This window comes from Gouania willdenowi, chromosome 7, assembly GCF_900634775.1.
Source record: "Gouania willdenowi chromosome 7, fGouWil2.1, whole genome shotgun sequence".
Lineage (NCBI taxonomy): Eukaryota > Metazoa > Chordata > Actinopteri > Blenniiformes > Gobiesocidae > Gouania > Gouania willdenowi.
In genome coordinates, this window is record NC_041050.1 from 8,474,651 (window position 1) to 8,501,475 (window position 26,825).

General features: G+C 37.2%; 1 protein-coding gene across 1 annotated transcript; it reads left to right on the top strand.

Annotated features, from left to right (window-relative positions):
- The first annotated feature begins 2,697 nt into the window (after positions 1 to 2,697).
- On the top strand, positions 2,698 to 13,886 carry LOC114466916 (rho-related GTP-binding protein Rho6-like). The gene is made up of 5 exons (XM_028452791.1): positions 2,698 to 2,936; positions 3,610 to 3,697; positions 11,246 to 11,355; positions 11,441 to 11,575; positions 13,094 to 13,886. Exons 1-5 carry the CDS (start codon positions 2,817 to 2,819, stop codon positions 13,337 to 13,339), a joined length of 699 nt encoding a protein of 232 aa, XP_028308592.1. The 5' UTR covers positions 2,698 to 2,816; the 3' UTR covers positions 13,340 to 13,886.
- Positions 13,887 to 26,825: the final 12,939 nt, after the last annotated feature.

Genomic DNA, 26,825 nt, shown 5'->3' on the forward strand with positions numbered 1-26,825 from the left:
TTAAAATGGAAAAATGTGCAATACTGTTTTAGGAAAAATGTGGTTTCTGACATTTGGACGATTGATGGTGAGAGGTTAGATGGAGGTGTCAGAAAAACTTATAAAAAAGAATATCATCTTACAGTAATGTTGAAACTCAGTGTGATTTGCTTCATAATTTGTTCTTAATGGTTATCCAGATCTTGTAGGTTTTAATTGTGGTGTTTATGTTGTGCATGTGTTTGGTCTATAGAGCAGTGAACGAAGTATTGACCTCGTGTCTGTGTCAAGCTGCAGGTGCAGGTCCATTCAGACTGTAACACTTCCCATTACTGACACACAAAAGCTCATCTCTTACAGTTGAGCTGCTGTGATCTCCTGTATTTCATCCTCGACTCCCCATGCTCTATTTCCTCTCTGCATGCTGCAGGACTCTCGATTTCTGTTATATTTCACACCGATGAGGCCATCTGTCCTCTGCTTGGATTTGGCAGACTTTGTTCTTCCCCTGTGAGCTATGCAGACAAATTATGTATACAAATGCATGCGGATATACCACTTTATCAGGAAAATATATGGATTGGACACATTTCTTATCATTTGCAGCCATTTCCTCTTTGTACTCAACAACCTTTGACCCAATAAACTATAAAGATTTCAGGTCATGAAACACAAAGTCAGCTCAGCTGTGCTATTGACACAGATAACATACATCTTTCTTCTTCTATACGCCATATCTTACTCAGAGTCATCTCTTACAATACATGTCAAACCGAAGGGCCGGGGACCAAATCTGGCCATTTTAGAACCAATTTGGCCCGCAAAAATGACAGAAAACAGTAACTATTGTGTAAACTATACTAAAGCCCCTCTAAATACACAAATTCAATGAAACTCCAGTGTTTGCCGGGGCTCACTATTTTCACGTGCCTGTAACATGACTGCAGACACAAATTGTTAATTGAACTCCCAAATTTTCAAAAATCTTGCGATTTATCACTGAAATTGCACAAAATTGCCCCAAATTACACAAAAATTGCTGTAAGAAAAATCAAAAAAATTTGAAATGGAGTTCCTGCAAGGACAAATATCTGTCATTTATTGCCTATACTGTATATATCATTTATACGTGGAAGTGAAAACAGGTTTAAAAAACCCCACTGAAATTGCTTTTTTTCACAGCCAAAAATCTGCCTGTATTTGGTCCCTTTGTGAAGAAGAGTTTGACACTTCTGGGTTACAACAAGTGTCAATTTACGTCTTAAAGGAAAATTGGGAGAACATGCAAATTCAGAACCAGAACCAGAAGAAACAGAATGCCACACCAAAAGACGATGCTTCAGGATATTTGCAGCCATTTATTAGCTCGACATGCTGATGCTTCATAACAGCATGGGATTATAAAAGTAAACTTTTTCATGGCTGCCTCAGGCCATGTTTCAGCTCTGACAAAATCTGGCAGAGCCGGGAAAGGAAAAACAGCTCAATCTGAAGCTGAGAGTGGCTGGTCGTCCTAAATGAGGAAAACCCGTACTGTAACTGTAAAGTCTGACGAAAAGACAGAAAGGTGGGGGCGCTCTCAGGGAGTGCAGCAGATGTTTGGATCAAAGTGATGTAAGTGTATCCTGGGGTTACCTGAAGGGACCGTGGACAGATGAAAAACAATGGCAACAGCACATTAACAATTGTTCTATGGATTTGTTCATATTCAGCTTTTTGTATTGTATGTGATGGGTTTTTATATTTGTATCACATTATTATTATTATTATTATTATTATTATTATTATTATTATTATTATTATTATTGTTATTATTGCATTATTTAGTTATTGCACAGGAAGTTTCATGTCAAATCAGAAAGTAGTGGTACTGGGAATAAGGTCCTTGCTTTTACCTCTCCTTTAATCTGCCTGTGCAAGCTTGTTACTTTACATCATGTGATGATTACAATTTTGTCCACATCAGAAATGCCATATGTGGCCCTTGGTCTAATTTTGCAGGCCCTGCAAAGGTAATACATAAAAAGATAAATTAAAAAAAAAAATACACAAAACAATAATAAAAAATATAAAAATACACAAAAGCACTAGAAAAATACAGACACAAAACAAGAAAAAAAAAAAAAAAAATACGCAAAACAACGAGAAAAAGATAATATAACAGAAAAATACATAAAACGACAATAGAATATGCCAGCAAAAATGCAAAAAATTACAGAAAAATATCCAAAACGACATCAACACACGTGTTTTGGTCTTTCTCCATAAATACTCAGATTGGTTATTATTATTCTTCATAATCTGGCCTTCGGTTTAGATAATTACATTTTTGTAAAGTTGCCTATCCCTGCAGGTCCACACTAAAATAATGCAGTGATTTCTAACTTTATCAAGCCTTTGCTTGCCGGTTTATTACCAAGCTGTGGGGAAACTGCCTGTTGCACACATGTCCTGTGTGGAATATGTTTATTTAATATTAAAAATGAATTATTATTATTATAATTATTTTCAAATTATGAAAATGTTTCATTTGGACTGTGATAGTGTATGATAGTACATGGGGAATCTATGTTGGATTGCATTTTCATGAAATGAATAAAATAAATAAATAAATAAAATTTGACCACGTACCCCCTGCAAGGAGCGCACGTATCACTGCTATAATAAAACCTGCTCCGCTCCGGTGCTCATCGCTGATTGGCTGAAGCCACAGTATAAAGTTCCGCAGTGACTCCAGCTGCCGCTGCACCGCCTCATCACTGACTCACCGCTCACTGGAGGATTTACCTGCGTTCATTCATTCGTTCATTCATTCATCCTTTGATTCCTAAACCAACATGAAGGACAGGAGACTCACGCAGCCGTGCGTGGCGCGCTGTAAGCTCGTGCTGGTCGGGGACGTCCAATGCGGGAAAACTGCGATGTTACAAGTCCTGGTGAAGGATTCCTATCCTGAGGTAAAAGATCTACGCAAACTATATGTCTGCAGTCTGTGCTTAAAAACATCAAGTCTGCATATCTTACTTATATAAACCCCTCTGTGAGTATTAGTTCATGATTAGACCAGTTTATACTGCATGTTTACTCCCTAAGTCCTTATTAAAATATAATATTTGAATTAAAATCTTATGTAACGTCATTGTTGTATAGTTTAAGCACATCTTGATCATAATATGATTCTACAAAAGATAATTTACTTTTACCTTGTGCTTTATAACGTCAGCATTTTATGGAAGCCCATTCCCACCATAGCAAAAAAAAACTAAGAAAAGTAAAACAATAATAATAGTAATAATAATAATAATAATAATAATAATAATAAAAATAATTTAAGTCATAATTATGAGATACTATCTCATATATGAGTATCTGAGTGTCTTATGAGATAATATCTCATAATTATGACTTCATTTTTTAAAATGTATTATTATTTTACTTTTCCTATTTATTAAATTTTTTAAATGGGCTTCGATTGCATTTACCTTAACTGCTGTGATCATAATAAATCTGAGCCATATACAATGCATTACAATACTTCTACGTGCATGCAGAAGAAAGTGGGTAATCACATATTTTCACATGTGTAATGATTACATAAGTTTTTTTGTGTTTTTTTTTTGTTATTTCCAGACTTATGTCCCCACTGTGTTTGAGAACTACACAGCCTGCCTGGAGCTGGAAGATCAGCGAGTCGAGCTCAGCCTTTGGGATACATCAGGTGAGTCATAACTAGGGCTGGGCGATATGGACCAAAACTCATATCTCGATGTTTATTTATTTATTGCTCTATTTATATTTTCTATTCACATTTGTATTTATATGGATAAATAGCCTTTATTACTGTATTGTTTATTTTATCTCCTTCATTGCACTATTTTTCGGGTGTTTTTTGGGTATTCTGTGTGTTGCCTTCTGCTGTCTTTTTTTTTTTGGCGCTTTATTTGAGCTGTATTAATAGTCAATTTCCCCACTGCGGGATCAATCAAGTCACTCTACTTTATATTTTTTCTCAAAATGACGACATACGATAGAAATCATGATATTTTTTAATATCTTTAATTGCTGACGCAAAATGCCACCACATCACATTTATTGACAAACAGCTGCACAATATTTGCCACTTTTGGCTTTTTCTCCTGTAAGGGACAGCACGTGTGAGTGAGTTCTGTTGTGTGGCTTGTTTAGGGGAAGGTCTGAGTTAGCACACACTCCGCAAGCGTAATCCATTTAACTGCTTTTCATCTACTGAGAAGTATAGTAAAAGTACAGACTTCTCAAATTAGTATTTGTTATAAAATAAACTGTAAAAAAACTCTGTACAAGCAACATTGTAATTTTCTATATCACCAAAAGAGAAATCTCGATATATCTTGAATCTTGATATATTGCCCAGCCCTAGTCATAAGCTTGAATTGGACTATTTCTAGTGAAGTTTTGCAAAACTCTTATGTATCTTCCTCATCCCCTCACTGGTAACTTTAAAACCCTCTTCATGTTTTATGACCATGGTTGAGGGATGATGTGAAACTGTCGGCTTCAGTGTTGCATGGGTGCAGGGTTGATACTTAGAGCTGGTTTACCCACCTTTCCCACCATTCCCACCAGGCAGCCGGCGTGGAGTCAGATAACAGCTGTAAATGGAGACCCGTCTGGCCCTTCATTGTTTTAAGGCTGTTTACTCAGACGTCCCTATCAGTCAGTCCTGTCATGATCCAGCTAAGCAACTTCGTGTGAATGTTAAAGCTTGGAGTGATCCTCACAGGTGGTTAGTCAGCGAGGTTAACCTGTGGGACAGGATGTGCCCAAATCCTTAATTTTTATCATTAAAGTCTGGATTTTTAATGTATTATAGGATGTGTTGTATAGGGCTGGTTAATCAGCTCAATTTCCCGATTCTGATTCTGATTATTGAAGTCTCGATTTGATTCCAAACTGTTTTTTTTTTAAATTATTATTAATAATTATCAATTTCACTTTTAGATTTTTGTTATCATTTGTATATACTGTATATTTGGCGTTTTTTGCATTTCTGTTTGCAGAATGTGCTTTTGGATTTTTGTATGTTTTTTTTTGTTGTTGTTTTATATATTTTCCTGTTATTTTGTCAATTTTTGAAGTTGTTCTGTGTGTTTTTGGAGTAATTTTTTTTGTATTTTATTGTCCTCGTGTATTAATTTATTTTTTGTCATTTTGTGTGTTTTTGGAGTTGTGTGCATTTTAGACAGAGGGCCGCATGTGGCCCCCGGCCCACTGATTGCCCATGTCTGGTGTGGACGGTATCATTACATGATGTAAAATACCTAACTTGGACAGGCAGAATAAAGGAGAGGTAAAAGCAAGGACCTTATTCCCGGGGCCACTACTTTCTGATTATATGTGCAACGTCCAGTGCAATAACTAAATAATGCCTTAAATACAAGATGGGAAATAGAGATGTTTTGTAAAACTGTATACACTTCTAGCCTTTCACAAAAGCCACATATATAGATTATTACGCCACTGTCAAACATAAGTAGGTGTGGGAAAACAATCGATTTATGATATATCATGATTAAAAAAAAAAAGAAGATAATCCTGTTTTTCAGAAATAATTTATTGCTGATTATTGATCTTCCATTTAACATCAGTCAGCTGCTGAATTATTTGACCTTTCTTTTGAGTAACATCTCACAGCTCCTTCATTTTTGCATAGAGTCATTGTAATATCCAAATTAGGAGCACTCGCGTGATTTGAATTACAATTTCAAAAATGTAATTATAGTCAATATTTGGAAATTTCAGTATTCTCGATTTTATTTCTGTGTTACTGTGTCAGAATTTTTAGAATAATTCATGTTCATATTTTAGATTTTAGATAAACAAACATGATTTTGACTCTGAGGAAGAAGACGAATAAACTTCAGTTATCAACCAGTTAATAACTTTATCTGACCCTGCTTTATCAATTCAATGTTTAGACACTATATATTAAGGATATTATTACATTGATTGCTTCTGATATATTATTAAAGTTTCCACAAAGAAAAAAGTACACTTCTTGAGGTCTTAAATGTGGATCAAATCTACTAGGTTTTATCAGAGGCTGAGAAAAACATGTGATTTATAACTGAAAATTAAATTGATTAATGGAATCAGAATAATTTATTTGCCTGCGTGAATAAGGTGATAACATCCAGCCTCTTACCGACCTTTTAAACATCCATAGGAATGCAAATAGGATCAATCAGAAAGGCCACGTGCTGCCCTATAGGTCTCTGAAAGATCTTTTCATAACAACCTGTGGTGGAGGGTTTGTGTTGAGAGGAAGCCCACCACCAGCGCCAGTTGGTTCTCAGTCGGGAGCGGGGAAAGCCTTGTCCATGCAGGGGGTGGAAGTCTGCAGAAATGTGTGTGTTTGTGTTTGTGTGCATGCTTGCGTGCGTGCGTGGGTGTGTGCTTGAGTGTGTGGCAAACGACAACCACACTTTAAAGGAACAACTTAAGCATATACCGTGAGAAGAGAGGAATGCATGGCCTCCTTGCTGCTTAAAAATGGTTTCTTATGTAACTTGGACATGCAGTGGACTAATGTAGGTTTGTGTGTTGGTCTAACACAGAGTAAATATAACTCAAAAGACAGTCATGTTATCCAGAGCAAACATTGCATAAGAGCAATTTGTTTTTGCAGCAGACTCAGAACCATCAAATTTTCGTGTCAATATTGTTTTAACAGTCTTTGTGTTTGTCAAATTAAAGTTCTTTTCTTGGCTTTCATTTTTTCAATGGTTTTAGAGTTCCTGAAGTCTAACTTGGTACCTTAAAAGTTTTATGAATTTTTTGTTGTTCCGTACAAACTAAACAACAAATACAGGCAGCTATAACCAATTAGAGCCAATAGATTAATTGGGACAATTTTAGGTATTGGCACTTTATTGTCTTCGGTCAATAGCTCGGTCGATTAATTAGTGGGCAATAACATGTAAGTGATGTATTAACCTTTTTGCTGGGTTATTGACAAATACATCGGTTATTAGCAGATACATCAGTTATCAACAGATACATCGGTTATCGAAAGACATCGGTTGTTGGCAGATACATCAGTTATTGACAAATACATAGATTATCGGCAGATACATCAGTTATCGACAAATACATCGATTATTGGCAGATACATCAGTTATCGGCAGATACATCAGTTATCGACAAATACATCGATTATTGGCCAATACATCAGTTATCGGCAGATACATCGGTTATCGGCAGATACATCGGTTATTGGCAGATACATCGGTTATTGGCAGATACATCAGATATCGGACTTTTAAAATCAAGATATCTATTGGCAAGGACGATAAAAATCCCACACGGGTCTCTAAGACCAATGATCCAGGTGTGGTATCCAAGTATCCATGTTGCTTGGTCCTAACATCATAATGCACATGCTGTCGAAGGTCAACACTACAGGTAGTGCAATCTTTTAGCGACAGCAAAGCATGTTTTATTATTGCAATTAAATAAATGAATTAATTTTATTGTATAATTGTGACCATCACCAGCCCTCCCTAAGGAAGGGTAAGAAAAACTTTATTACAGGGATGATATAAAAAGAGAGGACGATGTTACACCTAAGTGAGGGGAAGGGAACAGGGAAGATAGAGTCAGGGTAGGATATTGGAAGGGGTGGGGGGAGTTGAATATTTTAAGGTGAGAGTGCAATGTAATGTTACAGCTGTGTGCATATTGTGTTGTGTAATCAGTTATACCAGTCATTATGCTTTTACGTTTCTTTACACGGTTTGGCTTTCACTTCTTGAAATAAACTGTAACAACTAAAATCTTACCATTGTTTGCGGATTATATCATTTATTTTCTCACATGCAGCTGCACTTGTCCATTTGTTTTTTTTCAATTATTCCAACTGAGAACACGAGAAAAATATAACTTGGCACCCAAATTTCACCAACCAAAATACATGGAAATAGAAAAGATAATCAATCAGATTCTATATACTGAAATGACTTAAAATGACAAACATTGTGCAGTGTTTTGTTATTAAGGGCAAAATAATTGAAGTTTCTTTCTCATCAATTTTAATTGAAAGGTGGTCATATACCTGTTTTTGGTCAAAACCAAAAAACTATTGAGCTTTTATTTTGAAGGGGATGTACTGTGTTGTGAAGGTTTTAAATCTTCACCATTTGACAACCACTTTAAAGTAAAGCAGCCAACACTCACATATATATTTTAGAATATTAGCTATTTAAGATTCAAAATAGCTTTTAATGTTTTATTCTCTGAAGATTTATTTGCACATTTCTGCACAATATAGTTTTTAGATGACATTTTTCACCCTCATGCATTGCAATGCATCAGCCTCCTCACAGCCATTCTTCGACCAAAGATTGTAATTCTTCTGACAGTGCTCTGCAGATGAGTTTGGGTTTATATAACTCCATGCGTAGCGTGAACGTGTGTGTGTGTGTGTGTGTGTGCTGGGTGGTGTGTTTGTGTGATCCAGGCAGGGGGCCACCACTGTGTGGGTGGTGGTTGGAGCTTGAGTTTGTGTCGTCTTTGGTGGATTGCGTCTGCCTCCTCTTTCTCAGTCCTTACATCACCCTGGATGTGATGCTGCTTTGACAACCCCCCCCCCCCCCCACACACACACACACACACACCACCCCACCCCCGAAAAGTGGTATTCATAGACAGTTGTTGTAGAAGAATTTAGGTAGAAACCTTTCAGACAAGCTGAGTGTAAAAGAATGGTATTGAATAATCTGACGATGATTTTGCCTTTTAAGTAATTTGTTAACATCTCATTACTGTAAGAAGCTGAGTTCACCAAGACAACCTGATTGTTAGTTTGTTCCTGCAGAGGTCTAATTTCGGTATCTATTCCTGGTGAAATTACTGTGTCCCTGTATATTTGCTTGGGAAGCTGCTTTTGCACATTTGGCCCCTGAAGACAGCAGGAGGAAATGAAATATCTGTGTCGGTGTTTGGGGAGAGGTTAGGAAGCAGAAGGAAGACAATGCAGAGCGGACATCCTGTCAGTCTGTTTTTAGTTCAGGAGCTTTCCCCAGGCTTTAAAAATAAACTGTTCGACTCAAATTTTTGTTCTTCCTTTGTTCTGTGAAGTTATTAATGTGCGGCTACATTTGAGGATGAACTCAATGTGATGATTGATGATGTGGGCCTGCTTTGACTTAAGCACAAGCTTATTACCGGTAGTAGCTGACTCAATATTATGTAAAAAAAAATGATTTTGCAGAAAGGTTCAGTCTCATATTTTTGTATCAATACAATCTGAAAAATTAGAACGATGCGAGGGAGTGATTATTAAAATAGTCACTAGGGATTTCCTGCAAACATCTTGCAAATGTTTTTGTGGTCAATTTACAGGTAAGCGTTGCAGTGTTCTTTGTTGTGTTTATATCTAAATTAACTATTCCATATTGTACAATGTCTTAGAATCCGAGTCCCGAAACACTCAGTCTGGAAACACATTGGTATATAAAAGGCCTCAAATAACTATTTCTATTTCATGAAGTTATCGGACACTATATACTGTTTTCCCTCCCTGACCTAGATGAGATATGCATAATTTAAGGTTTGAAACCAAAACTTGTTAACTACTTCAAGTAAAGACAGTTGCCAATGGTAGTTTATATGGTCACACTTAAGATTTTAAGATAAAAATGGATTTGGCAATATATAGCGATATTTGACCATGTGATAATCGTATCGATCCAAAAAATGTCCAAATCAATTTTTTTTTAAATGTGTTTTTGAACAAAAAAATCATTTAATTGCACTAACATGCATGGCACGTAAACTCCCGGTCACAAGGTGTGAGTGAACCACATCAGACCTTGTTAAACTACCTTTTTTTTTCAAATTCTACAGAATCAAAATCTGTAGAAGAGGCAGAAGTTACATAAACATACCACTTTTTTTTTATATTTGTACTTGAATTACAGTTAGGTACCATTTACTTGTTCTCGCAAGTAAAAAAGAAAAAAGAAATAAATTGTATTTCAAACCATTTTGTATTTGGAAAGGTGAAATTTGTAATTATTGATCCTGCGATATATCGCAATGCGTATTAGTATTGGGATATATCGTATTCCAACATGCAAATCGTGAATTGTATTGTATCGTCAGATTCATGGCAATGTACACCCCTAGTCACACCCCAAGATGTTTGAGGCTCTAATTTGGACAAAGAAGAAATATTGTGATTATTATCAGCAGTATAATCAACATTCATGAAAAAATTGTTGTTTTATTTACACTGATATAGATTCATGTTGAACTCCTCATCATTTGTCTTTCATAACTCAAGGCTTGAGTTTTTTCCTCATTGAGCCAAGTGGACAGACTTGCTGCAGGGTTTCAAAAAATACAACCACAGATTGTTCATTTGGCTGTGTCACCACTGTCACTTTGGTTTCATCAGGAGAGCTTTCCATGTTGGTGCATTTATAATAGAAACACAGTGCAAACTGTAAGAGTCTGCATGCAAATCGGCTTTTGAAAGGACTGTGTGTGAGAAAGAGGCAGAAAAAACATCAAAGACAGCATTTATAAAGTCATCTTTAACGCTCTGATAATAACCTTTTTAACATGGATAAGAAAACGTCAAGATAGATATATACAGTATATATATAGGCTATGTGCTTTTTCAATTAGCTCGGCACTAGCTAGGCTAAACTTGCTGATATTAGAGTGAACGTTTTGTTTTTGTTTTGGCTGAAATCTCAAAAAGATTAATAAATATTTGCAATCTATGAGAAGCTTTTAGATTGAACAAATAGTATTAAATTAGCTGTAAAAGATATGATTTGTGTAAAGTCGATTAGCTTGACTTTGTTAGCTTACATTAATTAATAAAGTTCCTCTCTGTGGGAAGACTACAGCCTAACATTTACTCTTTTAAACTGTGAAATTATTGTTTGTCTGTGTGTGTGTGTGTGTACGTGTGTGTACGTGTGTGTTATTGTGAGGAGGATGCTGGTTATGTAATATAACAGTGTTAGCTGGCAGATCTGAACAGAACAGTGGATCTTGGCTTTTTTCTTTCTTACTATGAACTTTATATTTTGCTAAGCGCATTGAGATGACTTTGTTTTAATTTGCGTTATATAAATAAAGTTGAATTGAATTGAACAATGGATTTCTACTTTCTTTTAATTATTCTCACTTATTTTTAGAAGCATGCAGTTTTTTTTATTTTTTATTTCATAACCAAAAAACCAACGGTTTATTTTATCTGCTCTCCCGTTAGGTTCTCCATACTACGACAATGTCAGGCCTCTCTGCTACAGCGACTGCGATGCAGTACTTTTATGCTTTGACATCAGTCGACCAGACACAGTTGACGGTGCAGTAAAAAAGGTGAGAACTTAAGGGCTCATCAATTCATGTTTAGACCAAGGCCAGATTAGTGAATTAATTTGGTTTTATTTTTTATTTTTTGTAGTGGAAAGCAGAGATCCAGGACTTCTGCCCCAGCACTCGGATCCTCCTCATAGGCTGTAAGACAGACCTGCGTACAGACGTATGCACACGCATGGAGCTTTCCAATCAGAAACAGACTCCCATCTCCCATGAACAGGTATGATCGCTTTGCTTCTTTTCTGATCATCTGTTAATCTAATTCCTACTACAGATCATTAATAAAATGTACTAATAAGTTAGCAACATATCAGGTTACACCTGCTCAAAGGTGTCCTCTAACAATAACTGCTCACAGCACCCACTTAAAATACTGCAGTTCTTTTTTTTCTTAAATCAAAAAAGTGTTTTATATTCTGGGTTTGTATGAAGTAGAAACATCGCAGGTTTAAATTATGGCTTTGGCCTTTGAAACCTAAAGTATTTGATAGGCAAAATGTAATTATATATTTAACAAGAGCACTCAAAGAGCGTAAACCTCCTCCAAGAGCCAAATATTTTTTGTCAGACATTCACAGTTTTCCTGGATCAGTCATCCTGATCATTGCACCAAGATCATTTACACTTTCAAAGCAGGGGTGTCAAACTCATTTTAGTTCAGTGAACAAATAATAAGCAGTTTGATTTCAAGTGGGCCACAGATTTTATGCATGAAAACGAGTAATTTCAACATCATTGTGCCTTAGTTTGCACTTGTACGTATACATAAAATACCAAAATATGCAATGAGTGATAGATATCAGTCCTAACAGGGTCTTCACTTTAAATTTCCTAGATCTTGTGACTAATTTCTATTTAATTAAGTCAAATATTATGTCATTTAAGGATGATATCAGAAGTTGTAGTTTTTTTCAACATTTTAACATTGAAAATGACTGCAATCATGTTATATCAGCACCAGGAAAACTGTGATATTGTTGAGTTTCATTTACACAATGAGTCATTTATGTTTTCTCTGTTATTTTTACTTTCTCCTGCGGGCCAAATTGGATGCTCCAAAGGGCCAGATTTGGCCCCAGGGTCTTGAGTTTGACACGTGCTTTAAAGGCTTAGAAGAAATTTTATCCCCATTAATAACAATACAGTAGGTGGAAACGTATGGACATCACTTTTTTTTTTTGGAAAAATCACAATGAAATGTGCAATCCAGATGAATATCACCAACTGAACATAGAGTTGGTTCTTCAGGGTTTGGATGTTTTTTTTTTTTTATTTTTGAAACTGATCCAGAATCAGTATATTTATCTGGAACCCCTGTAACGTAATGGAATCTTTCATTGCGTTAGTCAAGTAAAACGCATGTACCAGTATGTTAAATCAATTTGAATTTTTAGAAATTTCACACACACACACGCACACACACACACACACACACACACACACACACACACACACACACACACATTCCTGACTGCTGACCTGCTCTGAGGTCCTTCAGGCTCTGTGATCCTGACTCAGACGCTGGTGCTTTAGACCCTAATCAAGTTTGAGTGTGTAGCGAGTGGACAGACGAATGATTTTCTTTTACTGTCAGTATATTCCCTGGAGCTGAAAACACAGGCAGTAGGTCTCATCTGTGGTTTTGAGTCAATTTCTGTCTAAAAAGTCACATTTTGTTTGAAGGAAAAGTAAAGGGTTTTATCAGAGCTACACATTTAGCCCATTTATTCTTTCACAGGGTTCAGCCATGGCCAAGCAGCTGGGAGCCGAGGCTTACCTGGAATGCTCAGCCTTTACATCAGAGAAGAGCATCCACAGTGCTTTCCGTACTGCAGCTCTGGCCTGCATGAACAAACTCCAGTCTACCAACAAACCCAGCCCCGTACGCCGTCTCTCAAAGAGACTGCTACACCTACCCAGCAAGACGGACCTGCTCTCCTCCACCTTCAGCAAGGAAAGGTCCAAGAGCTGCTCAATCATGTGAACACTACCAAGACCCCCAGAAAGGACACACACGCTATCCTGTAGCTGGTGGTGGAAGGGTGTGCAATGGACTGAAAGTGGTTTCTACATCCTCCTCAAACTCATCTGAGCTGCTTCCAAAAAAAATATAATCTGCAATTGTGATAAAGATTTGCCAATGTTGTAAAATATTTGCCAAACATTCAAATAATTCTTTACACAAAGGGAGTAATGGGCATGCTCAATAAGTTCAATAACTGCTTTCAACTAAAGCCAGGATTTTGTCTTCAGTGTGGAAGACCAGGTGTGTCTCACCCGTGGGGGATGCGGGTGATGCGACACCCACACTTCCATAAAAACAAATTTCATCCCCTTCACTTTTTACATCGAGATTCATTGTTGAAACGGTATTGGTTCAGTTAGATTGATCGAATGGTGATCAAGTGACAAAAAATTAGTAACAGGTGGCAAAAAATGGTCCAAAAAGGTCAAAAATGTGTCAAGGAAAGGGTGAAAAGTGACTAAAATGGGACAAAAGCAGTGAAGAGTGGCAAAACAAATGAGCAAAATGTGGCAAAACAAATGAGCAAAATGTGGCAAACAGTGAAATCGGGCAAAGAATGTGAAACAAAAAGAGGCAACATTTTGGGGAAAAAAGGAAATGAGTGGTATTTCATTTTGATGAAAAGTGGCAAAAATTGGTTAAAGAATCAACAAAAATTGGAAAAAGTGTAAAAAAAAACCTTGCAAAACTTGACCAAATTTTGGAAAAATTGATATTTATTTGCAAAAGGAAGCTAAAATCTGAAAAAACAAAAAAGTGTCCAATTTTTGGGAAAAGGGGCAAAAATGGGACAAAGAAAGTAACACAACCGCCAAAGAAAAAGGTATCAAAGGGGTTAAAAAGTTTCCCCCTTTTAAGGTTTTCTGGGGGAATAATGATTTAAATTAAGACATAAAGAGCCACACGTTGAGTATCACTGACTAAATAACAGCTTTGTCATGGTTTTAGTAAATTAATTTAATAAACTAACTGGGAGTCGACTGTTTTCCTACCTTTAGAACTCCCTCACTTTTAAAATCACTGCGCCATCCCTGCCGTAAACGTTGTATTGCCTGCATTCAATTAATGGGACCCATTTGAAATTCTAAAAGTGTTGCCCTTTCCGATCAATCTCTTTGTCTAAATGTCTGTTTAAGGTCACTGTGCAGGCTGAGGGATGAGACAGTAACTTTTAAATAGCAGGACGCGGTGTTTACTAAAATACAGGACTGGAGATATGAACACAGCCTGTCCTTGAAAGATGAAAATATCCCTCCGCCGACCTTTATCAGATAATTTGTTGAAAAATTGAAGCTGACGGTGGAGAAGAGGTGCAGAGAAGGAAGGAAGAGAATTGGCAAGTGGTATATGTTCATTTGCAAAAGTCAGAAGTAGGACAAACAGAAGGAGCGTGGTGTGACTCAGCACTCGCATCAGCTTTTAAAGTGTCCAGGGTGGATGTACGGCTACAAACAAACAGAGGTGTGAAGATGAATCCTAATCAAGTAGAAGTACTGTTACTTGAAATTGTACTCAAGTACAAGTAAAAAGTAGCTCAATTAAATAGTAGTCAAAGTTACAAGTTACTTTCACCCCCCATGTATATTTTTGGTAATAAATCTTGCCACGGTTCCCTTGCATATATACAGAAATCATCTCATGTATAAACTCAAAAAGGAAGAGACCAAATCTTGCACAATTGAAACTTCATTTTAATAAAATAACACCAATAACAGGTGCTTTGTCATCATGTGTTACATAGTGCTTGTAGAATCTTCTGGAGGCATTCAATGCTGTTTTGCATTACATTTAATCGGATTGGTCGGCTCTGATGCGACGCATTCAATTGTTGTCTGGGCATTTAACTTTTTGTAGTTGCACAATGTGCGTTGATCATTTCAAAACAAAAAATAATAACGTACTCAGTAAAACGGTTGGGTGTAGAAATGTCAAATGTTAAAACATACAAGTACAATTACTGATTTAGAAATGCACAAGTACCCATAAAAGAAACTCAAACGTGAGTACTTGTAATCCGTTATTTTCACCTCTGCAAACAATTTTGCTAAAATAAACCATATATGGACTGTTTAAACTCTAAACAAGCCTTTGTCAGATTCCCCATCATTCCCCATCATTCCAGCCGTCTCCTTTATTTAGTGTTACTACAGCAGCTTTGACTGGAGGAGTGTTTTTATACTGATGATACATCTCTCTATCACAGCTCATGTTGGTTAATAGTAATATGACTTCTTGCACATGAAAAGCTGAGTAAACACCCTTTGTGTGCATCATATCTTTCACACCTATATAGACCCTATTGACCCTGCAGAGGATTCATGAAAATCATCTACAATAAATTTCAGTCATAAATACAGTATATCCACTTATTAACGAAGTGGTTGATGATATTAAAGCTGCCCACATGCTCAAACTAAGTGACTAGTAAACCAACAGAACACGTTAAATGGAAAAATCACTACTTTTTGCTCCTTTTGCAGTCATTTGCTATTTTTAGCTGACTCAACGGAAGAAGTCTTTTGTCCGGACATCACATATTTTGTTGATTTTGCTGTTTTAGGTTTCTGTTTCAGACCTCAGATCTGATCAGTTCTGACTAAAGCAATGTCACCTAAAGCAACCTAGATAGACTTTTATGAGCACATGTAAAGGTCATTTGGAAAATTTAGCATGAAGTCTTAATGGGCGACAACCAGAAGTAATCAATGAAATTAGATCCTACCAACAGGCTGGTCCTGTCTTGTACTGTGAATATGTAGTCTAACTTATTTACTTTCCATTGAAACCATCTGTGGTTTTTATCCTATGGCTTCCTTCGCTGGTGTCTTTGTAGCTGTTGCATCCATTTTCTCTGGAGTCTTGTGGCATTAGTTGCCGTTGACAGGTCGACTTAGTGATTTGTGGGTCTGCAGTGAGATGCCCGGCGATGAAGCCAAAACACTGGAATTCGACACGTTGCTTAGCAACAGTTTGATCATATAGGCAACGCCTGTGTGGTGGAGCAAGGGAGCGTTGGCTCAGCGAGAGGCCGCCTCACCTTTCATTTGTAGCATCAGACAGGAGACGGTGAAGGTGACGGGAGGATGTGTCAGGGGGAGTGTTTAAGATGTTTGTGTTGTCGGAAGGACCCCATACTGGTGGCCGCCATTACAGGTTTACTAGAAAATACAAGCTATACTGCAGCCATTGTTTTTTATACTTCTGCCTGTGTGGAGCTTCCCTCTGTCCTTTCAAACATTGGTCTACACCAGGGTTTCTCTAACTTGGGACACTGGGAGGGGGTCGCCAGATGCCTTCAAGAAACATAATATACTTTTTTAACAATTTGAGATCATTTTTGCTTATTTTTTACCCTTTTTCTGGAACTACACCAAACTTGCCATGTTTTAACTAATTTTCATCACTTTTTCTTGCCATATTTTTGCTCCTTTTAATGCATTTATGCTACATTACTCCCATCTCTGCCACTTCTCCATCAAACTTGAATGCCTTTTCTACACATTATTTCCACTTTCAAGACATTTTTGGCATTTATAAACCCTTTCTACCACTTTTCCCACCCAATGTCACATTTGTTGACCCATTATTGTCACTTTTAACCTCTTTTCACCATATTTCATGCATATTTTTGCCAATTTAACAACATTCAGGATTTGTCGTGCCCATTATTTCCCAACAAATTGTTGCAAACCCATTTCTGCCGCTTTTCAGCCAATATTGACACTTTGAACCCTTTTTACCACTTTTTCTGTCCGTTTTTGGCCACTGTAATTTGCAACTTTTAACCATTTTCTGTGGTTTTTAAAATCCCATTTCACAACCTTTTCAACCATTTTTGATCACATAACCAATTTTATTTCTGATTAAAACAAGGATTTGATGACTCTAAACTATGGCGCAAATAATAATAAACTTTCTGGATAACAGTAGATATTATTAAGATAAATAAATAAATGCGGTTATCACAGATTCATAAAACAATGGACCATCATTTTGCTGACTTTATGGTTGGGCCCCAAAAAGCTCTCCCCTTTATTCCCCCTTATAGATGGTCCTGTCTCCCCATGCCTGTCCTTCAATGTTTATGTCTGTGTTCAACCACCTTCAGGTACAGTGGGGGTTCCCAATCTCTGGCACCTTTATTTTGGGGATTGCAGGCTGAAAAGGTTGAGAACCACTGGCCTACACAACTGTCATCAATCCACAGCTTCCCTCTTGCTAGACTTCATGTGGGCTGCCGGTCTTATTTTGTACATATCATTCAGTTCAAAGCAGTGGATTAGAAATCCCTCAAAAGAATGTACTGAAGCAAAACAACATAATTGTGTGAAGTTGTCTCATACGGCTTGAATAATTGACTGAAACCGTATTTGTTATTACCCTAAAGCTTCTCTCTGACTTTTTATTTAAATAAAGATGCTTGAATTGGATTTAGGAGTGTGAGCTTTTTATTTTTACATTTTGTCTGATGTTTCATCCCTATTTGTCTATATGTACACAATAATTTAATTTTTTGTGCACAGAGATCATGGTTTTTACACGAGAGCAGGCTACACGTTTCTTTTACCACATTCAAGGTCACCTGGAGGAAAATGTGAGATTTCTTAGCAGCACATGTTTAGTCTGAGAAATGACTGATACTACATCCCTATTCCATCAGTCAAGGGCACAGACAATCAAGACTAGGATTCAATGGAATTTGTAAGCGATAAACTAAGCGGTTTTTTTTCTTCATTTTTGTCCATCCTCTCCAAGAACTGCATGGCCTAGTGATTTCCCGATGACGACAGCAACCCCCGGTTTGATCAAAAACAAGTCCTTGAATGTGAGGCCACTGAAGCGTGAATGCGGCCCTAGGAGACACACCCCACCCCAACCCCACCCCCAGCCAACGCATCGACAAGTTCAATGTTACACACATGTAACGTAGATACATAAGTCTTTCTGAAAACATGCCATGTTTGATCATTTTACATGGAAAGAAAAGGGAAATGAAAAATATAAAATCTGCTGAACAGTATCATTCAATGTTTTTTTACTTAATTATACAGCACAGGCCATATAATTCAGAGGCTATATGCTTTTTTTTGAAATTAAAAGAGCAAAAATAAAGGAAAACAAAGTTTGAATCTTGTTCACTTTGTAATTTGTTAGATGTTTTAATGTGGAAAGTATAAATGTTCCCTGTCCAAGAAAGAAAGGAAAAAGCATATATTGTTAGGGGACGATAGAGAATAACAAAAAAGTTTTGAAAAAGTATCTTTGACTAATTCTCTGCATAATTACTTACATATACTCTGGTTATAACATAGTAATAACAATAATACGTACAATAATAATAATAATAAAAATAATAAATAAGGCCAATTTTTCCTATTCAAACATTTCAATGTCTTTAATAACTTCTGAGGGGTGTCAATAGTTTAAAAAGTAATGACGTAAATAATGTCTGTTTTTTGATGAAAACTGACCTTTGAGCAAAGCGTACAATAAGAGCTCTCCTTTCTTACGTGACCGACCATAATAATTAATATTGATACATAAATCACATGAATCACTCCAATATTAGAACGCCCATATAAAAAAATAAATAAATAAATGACAACATGTTTACTGTCTTCCCAAAGTTAAAAGAACAATTTTAGAAAATAATTGATTTCCAAAACTGGATTTCAAACTCTGCACAGTTGATTGGGGACATGTTTTAGGTCTAAATGAATTTGTTAGGTACAGTAATGTACAGTAGTGCTTAAAGGCTATGACAAAATACTATAGGCCAGTCGCACAAGATGCTAGTTGCATAAATAGCTTCAATGTCCCTCAGTAAACAACTAAAACCTGAACATTTACATGATTAAAAAACAAAAACAAACTACAGACATGGTTATGGGGAAAATATCTGAGAAGGTTTACTTTTTTGTTGTCAGTGGGCAAATGATGGTATGTTAGCATGCTATTGCTAATTAGCATATCTTGTTAGCTGTTGCTTTAAGTTGTGCCGTTTTTGGCAATTGTTACTGTAGCATAAATCTTTTCCAATGCCACTAATTTTCATATGTAAAATAATGGATATGTTGTGGCAAAAATGTTTAGCCGTAAAAAGCAGCACAGAACAAGAAACGACCTCGCAGAAAACTCATTTCGCAAAATTATAATATTTTCTATGTAGCGTAATTGCTTAGTTTGTGAGCAATTTTTAATGTTTCTTTGTTAACTTATTTTCCTTACAGTACCCGACCTCCATAATACATTAGCTTATAGTCTTTGACTTTACTGATATTGGCTGTTATCAGGCCCACAGCAGCTACTGTATGTCCTGCTGCTATACAGATTACACGTCATGATGAAGTGGTTGAATGTTTGCAATTCCTGAGCTATCTAACTCAGGACACAGTTAGACCTTATCCACCACCTTTACACAGCAGTAGGAAGGAAAAGGAGGAACACTCTGTGCTGCAGTATAGTCTCTGATAATAGTCTTTTCTTGGCTGATCCAACATCGATTTTCCACAACTCCAAATTTAGCAACGATTTGATCATCCTCAAGATAAACTGGGATACCAGCATGGCAGGGATGAGACATCCCGCTCTGTTATCTTTTTATACTATCTTCTATTTCTGACTTTCTGACATCTTCAAACAGATTAATCGAAAAATTGGTTCTGGCATGCAATGTCTCTTTGAATCTGATATTGCTAAGACGAAGTCACACTGTGCCTGTAATCCATAAAGGGTTTTGCTTCCAGACAAGATTATACAGCACAATTAAAATGTATTTAGAACATGTCAGCTCACTGTGTTGATAAAATACACCTAAAAATACAAATTTTTTTGGCTTTTATATCACAATTGCTGCTGATCAGTCTGATATTTGACCTAAAATAGAGTTAACTGCGAAACAGGGCATGAACAATTTTGAATGAACAGGAATGAGAAACTTGTCAGTCCTTTAATCAGAACTTGATATGAAGACATTGCCATGGTTTAGAAATGCTGATTACAGTGATGGGCGATTTTATCAGCCTACAGATATGATCAACTGATATTTGCAATGAAATGTAATTTTGCTTGACATTCTGCCAGATTTTTTTAATATAGTTTTTTCTGTCTTTTCTTGACAAATATGCATGTTTTTTCTTGAAAAACCCACCAGCACCACCAGCGCTCTCTCAAGCCCTATTCACAGAGGATTAGTTTTTCCTAGGGACCACATGCGATTTGTAATAATTGCAGAGAACATCGGATGTTAATCCTGTGCGATATGGCCATGTCAGTAGTTTGTAAAGTAAAAATTCCCCCATAAATTACCTACTATATTTTTCTGAACTCCTGTGTCCTGCGATACTAATCCAATGTGAATAGGCATCTCTGTGATTTGGACAGAAATGGGCGGGATCTGATGCGTGATTACGCATTGTTTTGTTTCCAGTGTCACGGTCTGAGTTTACCTGAGATCGATTATGAGCATATATGTGGAAAATGAATTGTAGATCCGTAAATTTCAGAAAAATCTCTTCGGTTATCCCGTACGAATGCACCACATGAAAAGCAAGCGTCAGCGTGTCATTTATTTATTACATGGGGTCCCTAGGTAAAACTAATCTTGTGCGAATAGGGCTTAAAATAGGGTTTAAAAAAATGTAAGAGGCAAAAATATGTTAAAAAATATTTTTTTTTGCACAGATGATATTTTACGTTAAATAAGTCCAGTGGGCCATCCCACGTGTTCCTCACCACTGCCTGTCTTGCTTTGTCTTCCTGGTCCAACACACCTGAAAGTGATCAGCTGCTCGTTAGCAGGGCTTCAATGAAGCTGGCTGATTACACAGGATTCAGGTGCAAAATCATAGGTTTCAAACTCAAGGCCTTTTTGGCCAGATCCGACCTGTTTCAAACTCATGGCCCAGGGGCCAAATTCGGCCCTTTGTTGCATCCAACTTGGCCCGCAGGAGAAAGTAAAACTGACAAAGAAAACATGAATCATTGTGTAAATGAAACTCAACAATATTTGCAGGGGCTCACAGTTTTCCCAGTGCTTGTATTGCACGATTGCAGTAATTTTTTAATGTGAAACTGTTGAAAAAAACCCTCAAAATTCTTACAAAATCCTTAAATTTTCCGAAAATTATGACATATTTCCCTGAATTGAATAGAAATTGGTCACAAAATCTAGGAAATTTAAAGTGAAGATCCTTCTGGGACTGATATCTCACTTATTACTTAGATATTGTCAGTTTATTACATATTTAGTGTTTTATGTATATGTAGAAGTGCAAACTAGGGCACAATAATGTTGAAATGACTAATTTTCTCACATAAAATCTGTGGCCCTTTTGAGTTCAAGCTGCTCTGTATTTGGCCCCTGAAACTAAATGAGTTTGACTCCCTGTGCTAAACCATCCAACTCGGTCCACTAGACAATTTAACTCTGAAAATTGCGGGGAAGACAGTAAATTAGATAAAACTGAACAACTGACACCTTTCAGAACAATACATGAATCAAAAGTAAACCCTGAGATTTAGGTTGGGACACTTACAAAAAATGTCCTGATTATGGGCGGGGCACCTGCCTGGAGCAATTCAGACATGCCCAGTCTATACCAGTCGCCTTGTTTTATTGTTTAAGTGACATTTTTTACATTCGCCTGTCTTGGGACAACAGATGGAAATTAGCCTATGGTTTAAAATCTGACTTATCTACATTTGTTGTATGTTCATTGTCGATATGTACTGTAATAAAATAAAATAAAATAAAGGAAGAAATGCTATAAAATCTCCAAAGAACAGTCTATGCTGACGACCTATGCAATACTCATCACTATACCTCTCTATTCACAAATGCATAGACCCCGTCTAGCTAGAAAAACGGCCCCGGCAATGCAAACATCAATAAAATGTTCAAAACAAATAAGACGTTGGGGTGGAGTCTATGCAATTTCTAGCCTACAGTACAAGAATATTCAGTTAAACAAGGAGATGCTCTTTAAAGCAGCTAACTAAGGTTAAAAAAAAAAAAAATTAAATATGTTTTACATTGATATTAATATTAAGTGTTGAATCATGGTTGTGTGTTGACGTAGTATTGTGGCAACCATGCAACAACAGTGAGACACTTGTATTGACCATTCCATTCATAATTTGCATAATACATTCAGCAGCAACATATATCAACATAAACATATCTATGGATTTTATTCAATCTATTATGAATTATTTATGTTAGGGTTGGGTGGTTTACAGAATTGCATAATTGCAGATGTACTGATGAAATGGACTGAATAGTAATTTACCTGATATGATTAACTGTCATCATTCAATGGGCTGCACTTGATCTGTGCTGTCTAGACCTGTGTACTGTATATGAGCTGCTTCTTGAGTTGATTGATAGAATCCTCAGCCTAGACAGAGAGATCAGGGTCTGGAACTATTGAAGAAAGGCATCATGCTGCCATATGGAATCTGCTTAGAATTGGACAAAATGGATGCTGCCGCAGAGCAAGTCCTAATACTCCATAAGCACATCATCTATCAGATACAGGCAGTGCAGTCTGGCACATGAAAACACACGTACACACAGGCTCACACACGCCGTCGACCTATCAGATGTGTCCTACACTGCAGCAGTAGCAGAGAGAGGGAAGCTGACAGGGGAAGAGATGCTGCCTGGTTACTGAAGAGCTGATGCACTCAGACTGAGATGTAGGTTACACTCCCTCAGACGCAGCTGCTCCGACAGCATCGTAACTTCTGTCTCTGGGTGGAAAATGGGGTTGTATGTCAGAGGGCTCAGCTGGGTGAGGAGGAGGAGAACGAGTGCCTTGTGTAAGCATTTGGCTCCCGGAGGCTCAGGCCAACAGACGTGGCCACAGCGATGCCTTTATTACCACCATAGTAACAGCCTGTTAGCAATAGTCCCTATTCTGATTCATACTGATGAGAAAATGACATACTTCATATGTTATTTTACAAATATTGATACAATTTCATCACAGAAAAGAAAATCTAATTTCTACCAATAACTATCAATAATACAAGTAGGGATGTGCTTTGTCATGGGTGAAACTTCAAAAATTAATATCTTGTTTTGTAATTGACTGATCTTTATGAAATAATGTACAGTGTCAATTTTCATCCAGATCAGATCTGGATTGCTTACTTCTTTGTGATTTTTCAAAAAAAAATGGGCTTGTCCATACATTTGGACATACCGTATACGATTGATGCTAAGTTGCTTGACACGTCCTCCCGATATTTAAAAAATGGATTTTTAAAAATGTTGAACCTTTTGACAGAAAAGGTATTTTTTGTCAGCTCAGTCCGACTATTGAAATACAGGCACAGAATTGAAGATCTGAGCTATACTTTTCCTTGACTTGTATCAGACAAACAAAAGTAAAGTCTTCCACAATTACTCTGTTCTTCCGTTCCAAACTGCTCTGATTTCAGAGCTTTGGGCATCTGGCAGCCTGTTTGTCTGCGAATTTTGGCTTCATAATTAGGCACACCGAGTTCACCAGACTAGCCACTTACCAACCCCTGTACCCTGAGGACTCGCTCATATGAATATTTACCATATGACTCCGTGCTAGCATGAGCAAAGATGGCATAATGTGTGAAAAAAACAAAAACTACACGCACGCAAAATTAAACAGAATTTGCAAGTGTCGCAAACCCCCATGTTGTGTGTAACGCAGTGAGACACTGTGTTTGCAGCCACAGGCATCCATGCATGAACATGTACAAGTGCATTGGGTGTGGAATGTGTGCCAGTGTGTGCTATGCATACATAGGTTCTCACAGGCTCCAGGTAAATAAAACAAACTGGCATATCCATCCTGTGCCTTCCTTCCTTCCCCCTGCTGAACAATCCCATGACTCTCTCCAATCCATTGACCCTGCTCACCTTCACCACATAAACAACACCCCCATCCCCCCTTCACATCTACGTGCCCTGTTTGGCACACCCTGAAGGCATGTCAGGAGTGAACGCTCTTCCAGCAGCTTAATTAGACAACCATGCCTGGCATCAGGGAGATGTGGGGGGGCAGGGAGGCAGAGCTGGGGCACAACACATGAGGTGCCTGGGATGGGGGTCGGACGTGGTTGGGGGTGTATGTTAGAGATGCATCTGGAAAACTGTTTCAAAGCGATATGCAGCCCATCGCTAGATAGATTGCATGTTAAATAATAAAACTGTGTTACTAATTTGTGTCAGAAATATTTTTGGACTCATTTATATCAACTTTTAACCTTCGAATACATCTAATATATCCCTGTGAATGTAGGCACTACCATTTTGGAGATTTCAGCCAATCAGCGTTTGCATATCATATTAACATCACGCCAGGACTACTCTTTGTATTTTTGGTCCCAATGTTACTGTATGGTGAGTGAAATAGCATTTCAATCCAAAGTTTCAGTGCTTTAGTTACGTGTCATGTAGTTCCTTAAACCAGTGGTTTTCAACCTTTTCAGCCCACGACGCCCAAAATAAAGGTTCCAGAGACCGGGGACCCCACTGTACCTGAAGGGGTCAGGGTAACAGACATGAACATTGAAGAACAATCATGTGGAGACAGGGCCATCTACAAGGGGGAAAAAAGAGGAGAGATTTTTGGGGCCCATCCATAAAGTCAGCAAAATGATGGTCCATTGTTCTATGAATCTGTGAGAACCACATTTATTTATTTATTTATCTGAGTACATTATTTGGGCCATAGTATGTAGTCATAAAATATTAAACATTAAAATAAGGACGATGGCACATGGCTGGGTACAGAAGATCTTGGTATAAGAAGACATCACCAGGAGCCGTCTGCACCAGGAGCAGGACACAGACCGTGGGTACAGAGCACTGAGACAGAGCCCCCAGTCCAGCAAAACAGCAGAAGCCATTCACCAACACTGAGGGCCATGATACAGGACCGCTGCAGGTATGGCCCATCACAGCCCCTAGTGCAGAGTGCCCCCCCTGAGGAAACACTGGGATAGTAATCCTAAAAGATAAAAGCTAAAAAACTATTTAAAAAATAACATAAAAGAACAATCCTAAAACTATAAAAACAACATAAAAGATAACCATCCTAAAACTATGAACATGACAACAAAAACGTGAAAGATAGCAATCCTAAAATGAATAAATAATTTGTTAAAAACTCATTTGAAAAGCTGGGTCTTGAGCCTGTTTTTAAAATAATGGACGTTCTCGGCAGCCCTGAGGTGCTGGAATAATGGGCATGAATTATGGTGAAAATAGGTTAAAAGTGACAATAATGGCTCATTATATGTGACATTAGGTAGGAAAAGAGGTGGAAAGAGTTTAAGTGCCGAAAATGTCTTGAAAGTGGAAAAAATATGCAGAAAAGGCTTTGAAATTTAATGGAAAAGTGGCAGAAATGGACGGAAACGTAGCAGAAATGGAAATAATGTAGCAAAAATGCATTAAAAGGAGCAAAAATGTGGCAAGAAAAAAGTGATGAAAATAGGTTAAAACATGGCAAGTTTGGTGTAGTTGCAGAAAAATTATAAAATAAGCAAAAAATTGGCTCAGTTCGTCTATTCGTAGTTTCTTAAAGGCATCTGGCGACCCTCTCCCAGTGTCCTGTGACCTCAAATGGGTCCCCAACCCCAAGGTTGAGAACATCTGCCTTAGACATTAAGACTTCATTCCTAAAAAGACCAGGAAAATTACGTGGACGGATTTTGACGTTACCAGGAAACAAGAAATGGGACTTTAAAAAATGGCGTTTGGGATGACCATGTTTGTTACTATACAGAAACACGTAAGATGCCTTATAACGGATAAGTATCGAAAACGATCGGATGCCTTTAACTTTATGAAACCAGTTGGAGTTACATGAATGAGCACTTCCTTGAGTAATCATTACGTCACAGTTTGTCCAACATGGCAACCTTCACAAGGCAGTGCATTTTTATTGCGTTTGCAGCTTCTAAAACCGCTTCTCATTTCTACTTGTAAAGATTACATAATCTTTCAGTTGAGCAGTCTTTGTCATTTGGGGTAGAGTATTTATTCAGTGTTTCTCCTTGAAATGTCTGTTTGTTGGATATTCACAGAAATACGTCTGTAAATGGCGTTGATTTAATGAAAGGGCTAAAGCTGCTATTGATCTGTCACTAATGTAAACACTGAGATTTTCTGTTACAAATTGTCAGCTGATGACCTCAGGGTTAAGTCAATATTACACAATGATAATCAAAATGCAGTCAAGCTTCCAGACTTAAAGATTTAAACTACTGAGGATTAGACAGACAAGACAGAAAAAAATGCTTGTCCATTTTTTTTTTTTTAAATCAACATTTGAAATAATATAGATTTGATAAAAATACTGTTGATAAACGTATACGTATAAAGTTTATGGGGAAAAGTCTTTACCTCAACAATTATTTTCTTCCCTCGTAGCTTCCCTTTATGTGCCTTTTT